This window comes from Impatiens glandulifera, chromosome 8 (genome assembly GCF_907164915.1).
Source record: "Impatiens glandulifera chromosome 8, dImpGla2.1, whole genome shotgun sequence".
Taxonomy (NCBI): Eukaryota; Viridiplantae; Streptophyta; class Magnoliopsida; order Ericales; family Balsaminaceae; genus Impatiens; species Impatiens glandulifera.
In genome coordinates this window covers 2,604,852-2,616,246 of record NC_061869.1, presented here as the reverse complement: position 1 = coordinate 2,616,246, position 11,395 = coordinate 2,604,852, and the positions used below count along the sequence as shown (strand labels likewise).

The following is an 11,395-nucleotide window of genomic DNA, read 5'->3' as shown; positions in this document are numbered from 1 at the left end:
TTGTTGCCTACTCTGATGTTGACTGGACAGGATGTCCTGATGATCGTCGTTCAACAGTTGGATTTTGTAGTTTTCTAGGTGACAACCTCATTTCTTGGAATTTTAAGAAACAACAAGTAATTGCTCGCTCTAATACTAAATTTGAATAACGTGCTCTTGCATATACAACTTCTAATCTTTGTTGGATTCAATCTCTACTTAGGGAACTTCGAGTTTCACTTTCTTTTTCCCCAGTTCTATGGCGTGATAATATTGGTGTCGCATTCTTATCAACAAACCCGGTATTTCATGCTCGCACAAAACATATTGAAATCGATTTTCACTTTGTTCGAGAAAAAGTTGTTCGTAAACAACTACTCATCCAATACATTTCTACTGAAGATCAAGTGACTGATATTTTCACCAAAGGTTTTTCTTCCCAACGATTTGCTCTTTTACGTACCAAGATCACGGTTTGTGCCTCACTTTTTCGCTTGAAGTGGATGATAAAGTATTAAATAAATAAGAGAAAATATTTATAATTATCTCTTATTAATTATTAATTAGACTAAATATAATAATTAATTTTTAAGTTTTCTCAAAGTAGTTATTTTTTCTATTACTATTATAAGTTGACAAACTATGGTAAAGATTAAGATTAATCCTTCCATCAATAATATTATTATTTTTTTCTAATCAATAATATTATTATTTTTTTCTAAAAGAGTAACGAGATAGAGAAAGAAATTTATGAATTTTGGAAATTGTTTTTATGTCATGAGTGATAAATCATTTATTTATATTTAAAAAGAAAAATGAGAAAAATGACTTTAAGTGCAAAATCTTATTATTTTAAAATATATTTTATTCCATATCTTAATTTTCTTTGACATGGTATTTTTTATAGAGTAATTCATTAATTTATAACAAAAAGACATAAATGTCAATGTTTATTTAAATTTGATAAGATTGATGTTAAGAAACAATTTTATAAAAGGCAAAAATTTATAAGTCATTCAATACATAGTTAGGTTTGAGAAGGCATTAAATCTCAAATTGCAATTTTGAAACTCATACAATGGGAAGAGAGGTGTTAATGAGCCGATCGAGCTACACTAGAAATGGGAACTCTTCATTTCATTGCATCCTTTATCGGATCCCATTAAAAGTTCAAAAAGCCATTGGCTTCAAATGGAGTTCTCTATGAAACATAACCATCGAGTTGAACAGGTTAACTCAAATCAACAAAAATCTGCAGCAAATGCAAAAGAGGTGGTTCAGATGCAATCTTCATCTGCATTTTCGCAAACAGAAATTCAAAAGCCAAAAGTAGTGTCGAAGAGTCTACTAACCTCTAAATCAGGGAGCAGATCGTATGTTCTCTTTTCAGTTGTGTCAAACACAGTTATACCTGTAATCTTCTGAACACCAACTTTTGTTGCAATAAGGTTCTGTTTGTGAACAGCCATGAACAACTTAGAGCTTGTTTGTTTGTGAACAGACATAAAATAAAGTTTGATAAGGGATATGAAAAGACAAGATTGGCCTTCGAAGAAATTAAGGACAAGGGTATTATTTCAACTTGAAGGATATAGATGACAAGGAAGGGGTCATCAGGCCGCCTTACAAAAACAAAAAGTACACAAAATTGATTAATTCATTTAGCATGCAATAACACTATATATGCTTACCAACTGGAAATTTATACTCCCTGAAGCGTCAACTTGTGGTAAAGCCTGTAGATACATGCATACATGTCAAATTCTTGATTTGGGAATTCCAGAGAAATGATATGGAATTCGGACAGAGCTGGAGAATTAGATATTATAGTGAAGTTAAATCATTTACCAATGTCTGAAGACCATTAACCATGACAGTTTTCTCATCGGGCAATTCACTTTGAGATAACCAAATCTCAAACGGACCCAAAGACCTATCAGTTTGGTTTGATAGGTTCCAATGCACCTGTACAAGATTCACAAAACCACTTAGGCAAACAAGCCATTGTCATCAAATGTGAGGCCATTATGACAACTACTAGATTAAGAACAACAATATCTGAAGATTAACATAAGAGTAGTTCTTATTTTCAATCAATTTTAAAAAAAGAAGAAGAAAAAGTACATGTGTATTAACCTAACTATGAAGTGCTCTGTCTTGATTTCAATATATAGTTGAGTTATTGCAGTTATGAAATGAATGAGAAGTTGGTTAATGGTTGCCTCAACCCTTTTCTATGTATTCTTTACTTCTAAACTATAACTTCTAGGGTTTGTAATAGTTTTCGGCATCATTTTATCAACCGTAGCAACTAAAGATGGAATTAAAGGTATATTTGAATATGTCTCCAAAGTGGCAAACATTAGGAAGTTCAAGTGGAATCACATAAGAGAAGTGAAAAACATGATTTACCACAAAAGGTTCTTCCAGTATAATACTTGTTGGAACTTCCACTGCCTGCAACTCAATTTCTTTCCTTGCAATGGGCTGATCAAAAAATAATAAAAAGTTTTTAGACTAGGGCTAAATCAATTTTAATGTACAAAGAAAGATATATGTATAATATTTATGATCCAGTGGTTGATATAGAACCCTCAAGTTGAAGGATAATAGCAAGATTTACCAACCAAAAGTTTAAATAACTAATAAAAATAGTTACAAGTTCATTAATTTGGTATGTACTTGTTTGTTTTGACTACATTTGGAAACACTATTTTGGCAAATTTTCTCATTCATTTATGGTACAAGAATATATTACATTTGGAAACGGGGTGTATCTGAACTTAGTCTGGATCCAGAAACAAAAGTGTTTCCAGATAGAGTCAACCATTACAACTTTATTAATACAACTTTTAACCTTTCAAAAAAACATATCAAAAATACTTATGGAGATTCATTCATGCATAGATCTCAAATGAAGTGGAGTATAGAGTTTATGGCAAGAGCCACTTACATTACCCAAAATCTGCTGAGTTTGCAAGCGACCTGGCTCACCCAAATTGGTACGCCATGTAATTTGAAGCTTTCCGAGGATATTACTTCCATCAACTTTCAAAGGAGAAGCTCCCTGTGATGACGATTTCAACTGATAAAGAAAATTCTGAATTCCTCCGCCAGATTTGATCAGAATGGGCTGCTTGAATATCTCGTCATCTCTGTCAAAAGTGGTGTTAAGACAGAAAATAATGGGGATTTCCAACTTCCAATCAATAACTGAAACACTCCCAAATGATTACTTTGTCAACGCAGTATTCTCAACATCATGATTGTCCGCATTGAGTATTGTTGCACTCCAGTGTTGAGCTGGCTCAAAATCCACTTGATTCATATATAGGTTTGATTTTGTATGATTCTCTATACAGGCTTCCAAGAATGTATTATCCTGATAATGAAGAAAATGTAACAATGCAAGCAAACATGATCCTACATAAATAAACAGTTACTTTGTAGTAGACATTATTCCTGTACAAGATTCACATTCTTTACAAAATCAACCAAATTACATCATTTTCAAGTGATGACGAGGATCCTGAACTTACGCTCAACTAAAATACGAGTCAGTGTCAACATACCTTCACAACACGGACCTGCACAAATCAAATAAGCAAAAATTATTACACAGAGAGATCCACTCTTTGGAGCTGAGAATTTTCATTTACAAAGTATTTTCACACAAACATGAACAACAAGACAAAATGAAACATTGATGATACCTTGGTCCTAACTGAGAGAGGATTTGCAACAATAAACTTGAAGAACTGCGGGAGGTACTTGCGCTCACCATCTCCATCACTGTAGAGAGCAGTACAAACAAGCCTGCAAATAGCATGGTGGATAACAAATTAAACGATAAAAACTCTTTCAATAAGCCAAAAATAACAATCAGAGTCTATTCAGTGAAAGGGAAAACTTACGTGTGTGCACCTAGTTCTTTAACATCATGCTCCACTATAAAATCATATCGCCCCCCTGCTCGAATTGATTCAACTGGAGATTTCGAGGTATCCAAAAGCAATATCCTTTGTCTTTCTGTTTGAATTTCTGCCTGTGATACAATTTCCATGACCAGTGATCAAAACCATGATTGATTGAAGATCAGGTTCAAAGACTCCAATTACTAATACAAACATTCAAAGAGTTTACATTCACTCAATAAAACAACATATTGGTTTAATTGTACCTTAATTATAACATCCCTAGCTTCAAAAGTCGAGCTGTTATTGATACTAATATAACTACTGAATGTTTCACCCAGATATATAGCCCTGTAAGTTCATATCATATGTAAGTAAGTAAGTAAGTATCAACCTAAAGTGAGGAAAAGAGAGGAATAGAAAGGTACCCAAAAGCCTGAGGTACAACGAGGAGACCAGGAAGACCCATTGCGTCGGAGGGTTCCTGGAGGAGGAATCTAGAGCGATAGGTGAAATCGGAATCATTTGATTTGGAAGAGACAGATTGATTAGCGAGAAGACGAGGGAAATGGGCGGCGGCGATAGGGTCGTCGAAGAGATCCTCTCCGGCAATAAGATCAAATGGGTCGAATCGAAGAGGGGTTTCCACGTGAAAAGAGGGACGGCATAATCTCATGACCCTGAAGGCCAACGAGTGCGGAGCCTGCGTAGCAGTACTACTCATCTCTCTTCCTTCGAATCAGCGATCTGTTGAAAAGGGTTTCTGGGTAGTTCTACTACAGAAGAGTGCTTTGAGGAAGATGAAGATGAAGAAGAGGGTTGAATTTACAGTGTAGGAAGAGCTTAAACCAAGATCAAATTGAAACCGAATCTAAAACAAAGACCAAACCGAATGATAAAGCCGATTGATTATTAGATCGATAAACTCAACTATTTGGTTAATTGTTTATTTAGTTTAAATTCCAATTGTTACTAAATTATAGTTATCTTTACAATTAACATTTTCATATTTATTTTTCAAATCAAATTATATATATATATATATATATAATTATATTATTTAGTAATAATTTTGTAATGAATAAAAATAAAATCAACGGAACCGGTTGACTAATAAATTGATCAACCAAACTACTAATAAATCGAAATCGAGAGTTTTAAAATTGACACACCGACCGAACCGACTAATAAATCGATTTGAGATTTAAAAACGAACACATTAAACTTTTATGAGACTTACTAATATCCGTAAAATATAAATAAACTACTTAAATCCTTAGATTGAATAAATCTTCCCAATATAATTATTATTTTCCATTAAAATTCAAAATGTTTTTAGTGGGAGGACATTCTACCCTTTCTAAGTAGATGGTTTTTTCTTACTAGGTTTTTTCTTAAGAATTCTTGTTTGATAAAAATAATAAAAAAAATTAATTTTTAAAATTTAAATACTAATTTACCTTTTAAGTTTAGAAGATATGGCTTAAGTAAGAGAATTGTGACTTAGATAGAAAAAATAAAATTATAGGGTATGATATTTGAGTTTTGGGATAAACCAAATCATAACACAAATATTTTACAATTATATATATAATTACACTTTTGTTAAAAGGGGAGTAAGCAACCATGGATACCTTGGTGGGAATAGTGAAATATTCACAATTACTATCCCCTCTTCTAGCCTAGCGCCAATAAGAGGTGGATATTAACCCTAAGTTACTGGGTTCGAATTTATTAGGTGGCAAATTTTGCGCATGGTTAAGTGTGTTTACTGAGACATTATTTCATAATTTTTTTAAATTTATTTTATTTTTTCCAAAAGGAATAAACCTATTTTGTTTAAAAAATAATCAAACCAATTCCAGCTCTAATTCATTCCTGAATCAGTTTGTCTTCTTTTATTATTAGGAATACATAAGATTTTTTTTATCTCTTAATCAGTATTAATTTTATTTGAATTATCTTATTAGTGAATTTTTAAATTGATACTTTTAAAACAAAGAGTATAGTAAAATAAAATTAGAATACATTTCAATAATTGTGTATTCTAGATTGGCACATTTGATTAAATATACAAAAACAACCTAATTATGAAAACTGATTTTGACTATGTTTTTGTCAAAAATTGAATATTTTATTTTTTGAAAAAATATAATTAGATAATAATAACTTATTCTACTCCCTCTAAGTCCACCACCATGATTATATTATTGTTTTTCCAACCCAGCACTTCAAATTTGACTTATAATTTAGTCCTTATTTTTTAATCATATTTATATATTTTTTTTCAAGTCAGACAAATGTTAGTTTTTTTTTTTTGTTTCCAGAGATTTGAACAAAAAAAAAAGTAAGAAGACAAAATAATAGTAATTTATTTATTGATAACAATTTTAAATATTGAATACTAAATATATGTTATTTGTATAATTCAAATAATTTTTCATAAAAAATAAATCTGAAAAAATCATATTATTTCAAAATAACCCATACCAAACAGGCCCTAAAACTGCTGTACACGCTTTCCTATTGTGAATGCAAATTCATATGAAAAATGAACCAATCACGTGCTAACGGTATTATGACTTAGGCAACTATATGTTAAAATTCAACTTTTATCTCAAATAAAAACAATACTATAATTCAATTTAAATAATAGTAAAATAAATATATATGTCAACTAAACTGTACAAATGTTTCAATGAAAATATTTGGTCTTCAAAAATATCTATAATGAAACTGTTTGACTTTAAACAAAGCTTGCCTTATTAACTTATTTAGTTTCATTAGAAGTGATCATTTATTGGATATGTTTTGATAACAAAAAATGACACAAAATCACTTTTCCATAATTTTATCACATTTTTTATGTTATGTATTATGATTAGGCTAAATCTTGTTAAAATATACTTAATTTATTCATACATATAAGTGCTAAAATAACTAAAAATAAATTGATAGGATCTGTTTTGAAATATATGAATTTAAATGAATAAATGTTATTAAATTTGTTAATATATATATATAATTATAAAAATTTATAAATATTATTTTATTTAAATTAATACTTGATAAGATATTAAAAAATTAATTTTAGTAATTTCTTTTTACCCAAACATGGCATAATAATTTTACCTAATAAATTAATACTTGTAAATAAATAAAATATCAAATTAAACCCACATCATAATTTGAAACATGTAAGAAAAATAAATTAAAAAATATTTGTATATTTTTTAAATCAAGAACTAGTATAACTTTTACAATCATGACATTTACTTAACTTTAATAAAAATGTGTTTTCTTAATTAAAAAGAATTAACATAATATCCCACAATAACTAATCCCGCCTCAAATTCGTGATATTTTGATCTCTTAAACTGACTCTTATTATTGGGCTATTTTATAATTATTTTTGTCAATTAAACTATCTTAATAAGTTAATAATAAACTGAAATATTTAATCATGTTAACCGTATTAATTTACATTTTGAATAAATAATGTAAACTTACAATAACATTAGTATTTTGATAATTAACATATTACATTGAAACAAATAAATTGTAAATGAATGGTGTGTTAGATTTCGCGATTGTTTATAGTGTTTAATGTTTGGTAATAATAATAATTAATCCAATAAATTATATTAAACATAAGAATAAACGAATAAACTTTTCAAAGTTTGAAATTATAAATTTGAGAGCGGCCTGCAATGGCTTTTTGTTACGGTCCCACACAACCGCCATAAACAGAAGAAGATCTGAAAAGGGGGTTTATTTTTCCAGCCTACTACAATATTTCAACTATGACTTCCGGCCATTACAAACCGTGTTTCCTGAATATCGATCATACAAGAGAGAGAGAGAGAAAGAGACGCATACCGCAGCAGCCACATCAACAACACGTCAAACTTCAAGGATCATCCGATCTACCTGAAAACCTGGAGTCGGCTACCTGAACCTTCAGCTTTCGATCATTATTATCAATTTGATCATTGTTCCTCCTTCGAAGCAGAGTGTTCTATGGCCAAATCATTCCATTGTTCCGAATAATTCAAGGTAAATTAGCTACTAAGCTTCCGTTAGAGGTTAAATTCGTATACCGCTGTTGAATCTTCATTTATTAGCTTCCAGAACAGGATCTAGGTTGCTTGATTCACATGATTCACATGACGAAGTTGAAGAATTACTTGTTTATGTTCTTCAATAAACTCATGATTTGTGCAGAAACTACAATTCTATAAGTTTCACTTAGTTACAGGCATAAAAGTTATTTTCTACTGTCATTAGGTTGGACGAATGTGATTTATTAGTATATTAGGAAGCTAAATCGTGTTCAACTGTTGATTACAGTTCTCCTTTGTTATTGTATCAAAGCAAAGAACCATGGATTGCTGCTGCTTTGGCAGTTCAAGTACTAGCACAAGAAGGAATTACGGTCGTACATTGCAAGAACTAGAAGGTATATATCTTTCACAAATTAAGATTTAAGACAGCTATTGTGTGCGATATTTTTGTGTTGTAGTGAACTATTTACCTTTTGAGTTACCTTGTTCATATCTGCTCCAACTATTTGTATCCTCCATTGATGCTTTTGCCAACAGATATATGTAGTATCAGATTCATGTTGCGTTCAAGTTTCATTTTTATGCGTGTTTCTTGAACTTTGGCCTTTGAGGACATCCCAGTACATTCTAGTATCAGATTCATGTTCCTTGAATGCTGGTTATAAATGCTTATATATATCAGTTTGTACCACTGGATAGAATTTAGACTGAAAATAGGCCTCTGATATGAAAGCAATACTAAGATGATGTTTGGGTCCTCATTGGCTTCCATAAGGCACTTATTCTCATGATAGAACTTTGACATGGTTCTTGGGGTTGGGTATCATAGGTTTCACTTTGAGTTCATGAAGAACAAAAATTTCTAGCTTTTATTGTGTTGTTTAATTCTGATCTTATAAATCAAAGGATTGTTTCATTTCCTTTGTAAATATTTTTTTGGCTTTGTTGTAGTTTGTTTAAAAGACCACTTTGAATAAAATGAAATGAACTTTTGTTAAAGAAAAGTAAGAAAGTGATTTGCAACCTTTCTTCTAATGCATAAAATCATATCTGTTAAGCAGGGCATGTGGCTTTAGTATTATTTGTTGGAGTGATCTAAGTTTGCACTACTGGTGATTTATATTTCATTTATCCTCAATGTATTAGGAAATCCAATTGGAAACACTAGATCTTTTCCCTACAACGTGTTGAGAGTAGCAACGAACAATTTTAACAGGAGCAACAAGATCGGCCGAGGAGGTTTTGGAGTTGTATACATGGTTTGTATTTGCTTGCTAGTCACTTCCATGTAATTTGCTGATGAACAGTATCTTGTTCCCTTCAAATTGTGTTTGGTTCTTTTATCTTTAGAATTGTTTCCAAATGTTCTAATCCATTTCAATTCTCTAGGGCATACTAAAAAACGGCACACCAGTAGCTGTAAAAACACTTTCTGCCGGATCAAAACAAGGGGTAAAAGAATTTTTGACAGAGATTACCACAATAGCAAATGTCAGACATCAAAATCTTGTTGAGTTGATAGGGTGTTGCAGTGAAGGAACTAACCGGATTTTGGTGTATGAATATTTAGAAAACAAGAGTCTTGACAATGCATTGATTGGTAAATTATATCTTAAACTATCCTGTCTGCAATAGGAATCTTTTAATATTTAGCTAACTTAATTAATTCTTTGTTATCTGGTACAGGGAAAACGATAAAGCTGGATTGGAATAAAAGAAGTGGCATTTGCGTAGGAACTGCCAGAGGACTTGCATATCTTCACGAGGAAGTTGAGCCACATATAGTACACAGGGACATAAAAGCTAGTAACATACTGCTTGACCAAGACTGTAATCCAAAAATCGGTGATTTTGGGTTGGCTAAACTCTTCCCAGATGATATTACGCATATTAGTACAAAGATAGCTGGGACAACGTATGTAACTGTATCAATTGATGTTGTGAAACAATATAAAGATATAAAAGAAAGCTTATTATGTTGTTTTTGTCGAATTGCAGAGGTTATTTGGCACCTGAGTATATGCTTGGTGGTCAGCTAACTAGGAAGGCTGATGTGTACAGTTATGGTGTCTTGGTACTGGAAATAATAAGTGGGAGGAGCAGTACAAAGTCCAACTGGAGTGGAGATCAAAAGCTTCTCCTTGAATTGGTGCGTTACACTTATCTGTTTTTCGTTCTCTCCAAGTTTCATTAGAACCAATGCAAGCCATAAAATAAGTGTTGGCAGTTAAAATCACTCAAAAAATTAAAAGGATTTCTCGCTTTGGCTTTCAATTAACAACTATTTGCGAACATGCTTTTGTAATGCCCCTTACCACCTTCAGGCAAAGCAACTAGACACCACAAACCAAGCCATATAGCAGGTATTGAGGAAGCTAACTATAGTACAATAGCCCCACATTTAGACCTCATTTGATCTAGGACTATTTGACCTAAGTGGTTGTTGAAAAAAAATAGAAAGAATACCTAAGTGATTATTTTCAAATAACCTCAAGGAGAGCAACTATCCATCCTTTTTAGTTCCATCACTAGTCCTAGAGTCAAGGCGGATTATGATTAGGGCTATGGAAGTTATTTAGTTCTTGCATGATTCAAGATGTGCAACCTCTGCAAATAAATATGACAATTATAATTCTCCCCAGAGTTTGGGGCGGTTTTTTCCCGGGTAGTTGACCGGAGATGGAACGGGATGATATTTATCTTACTCTTAAGTCCTAATACTAAACACAATTAAATATATAATATCACCAATATATTTATCTATTAAAGTTTATTAATCTTTTATATAATTTTATCATATTTTTTTTAAAGAGAAGTATACACAGTGTTATCCCTAGCTACAAAAAAAAAAAAGTATTTGGCAAAAAGTGTTCTCCTAAATTTGATTTGTAAGTATAATCATTTATTTTTTACAACTTTTTACACTAAAATACATAAAAAGTTTGTGAAACTTGAGCACCAATGAGTTGAAGAATTCCTTTAGGTTAGATTTATCACAAACATGTAATAAAATACTTCTTTTGTTTATGAAAAGTGTTCTATGTTTTGGGCGAACAGGCATGGGAACTGTACTTGGAAGGTAAACTATTGGAGCTGGTGGATCCAGAAATGGGGCAATTATTCCCAAAGGAACAAGTAATAAAATATGCAAAAATTGCCCTGTTTTGTGTTCAAGCAACAGCAACAAGAAGGCCAATGATGAGCCAGGTTTTGGAAATGCTAACAAGAGACATCAAAATAAACGAAAACCAACTTACTCCACCCGGTTTCTTCCATGAGTCGACCGATCAACCTTCTTCTTCTAGTCAAACTAAGAAGGTTTCCGGAATCACTACTAGCTACAATATGACCTCTGTCCCAACCACCATCACTCAGGTCACTCCTAGATAATGAACAAAACCATGCTTGCAATATTTTTTACCACTACCATGTATTCAA

General features: G+C 31.6%; 2 protein-coding genes across 2 annotated transcripts; one reads left to right on the top strand and one right to left on the bottom strand.

The window, feature by feature from the left end:
- Positions 1 to 948: 948 nt before the first annotated feature.
- On the bottom strand, positions 949 to 4,760 carry LOC124912626 (trafficking protein particle complex subunit 13). Its single transcript, XM_047453269.1, has 12 exons — positions 4,322 to 4,760; positions 4,160 to 4,244; positions 3,894 to 4,024; positions 3,693 to 3,795; positions 3,552 to 3,566; positions 3,216 to 3,361; positions 2,933 to 3,134; positions 2,392 to 2,466; positions 1,828 to 1,944; positions 1,671 to 1,715; positions 1,332 to 1,430; positions 949 to 1,231 (listed from the first exon to the last, which is right to left on the bottom strand). Exons 1-12 carry the CDS (start codon positions 4,615 to 4,617, stop codon positions 1,211 to 1,213), a joined length of 1,335 nt encoding a protein of 444 aa, XP_047309225.1. The 5' UTR covers positions 4,618 to 4,760; the 3' UTR covers positions 949 to 1,210.
- Positions 4,761 to 7,732: 2,972 nt separating this feature from the next.
- On the top strand, positions 7,733 to 11,360 carry LOC124912627 (cold-responsive protein kinase 1-like). Its single transcript, XM_047453270.1, has 7 exons — positions 7,733 to 7,949; positions 8,244 to 8,352; positions 9,104 to 9,216; positions 9,347 to 9,557; positions 9,644 to 9,872; positions 9,956 to 10,106; positions 11,015 to 11,360. Exons 2-7 carry the CDS (start codon positions 8,277 to 8,279, stop codon positions 11,345 to 11,347), a joined length of 1,113 nt encoding a protein of 370 aa, XP_047309226.1. The 5' UTR covers positions 7,733 to 7,949; positions 8,244 to 8,276; the 3' UTR covers positions 11,348 to 11,360.
- Positions 11,361 to 11,395: the final 35 nt, after the last annotated feature.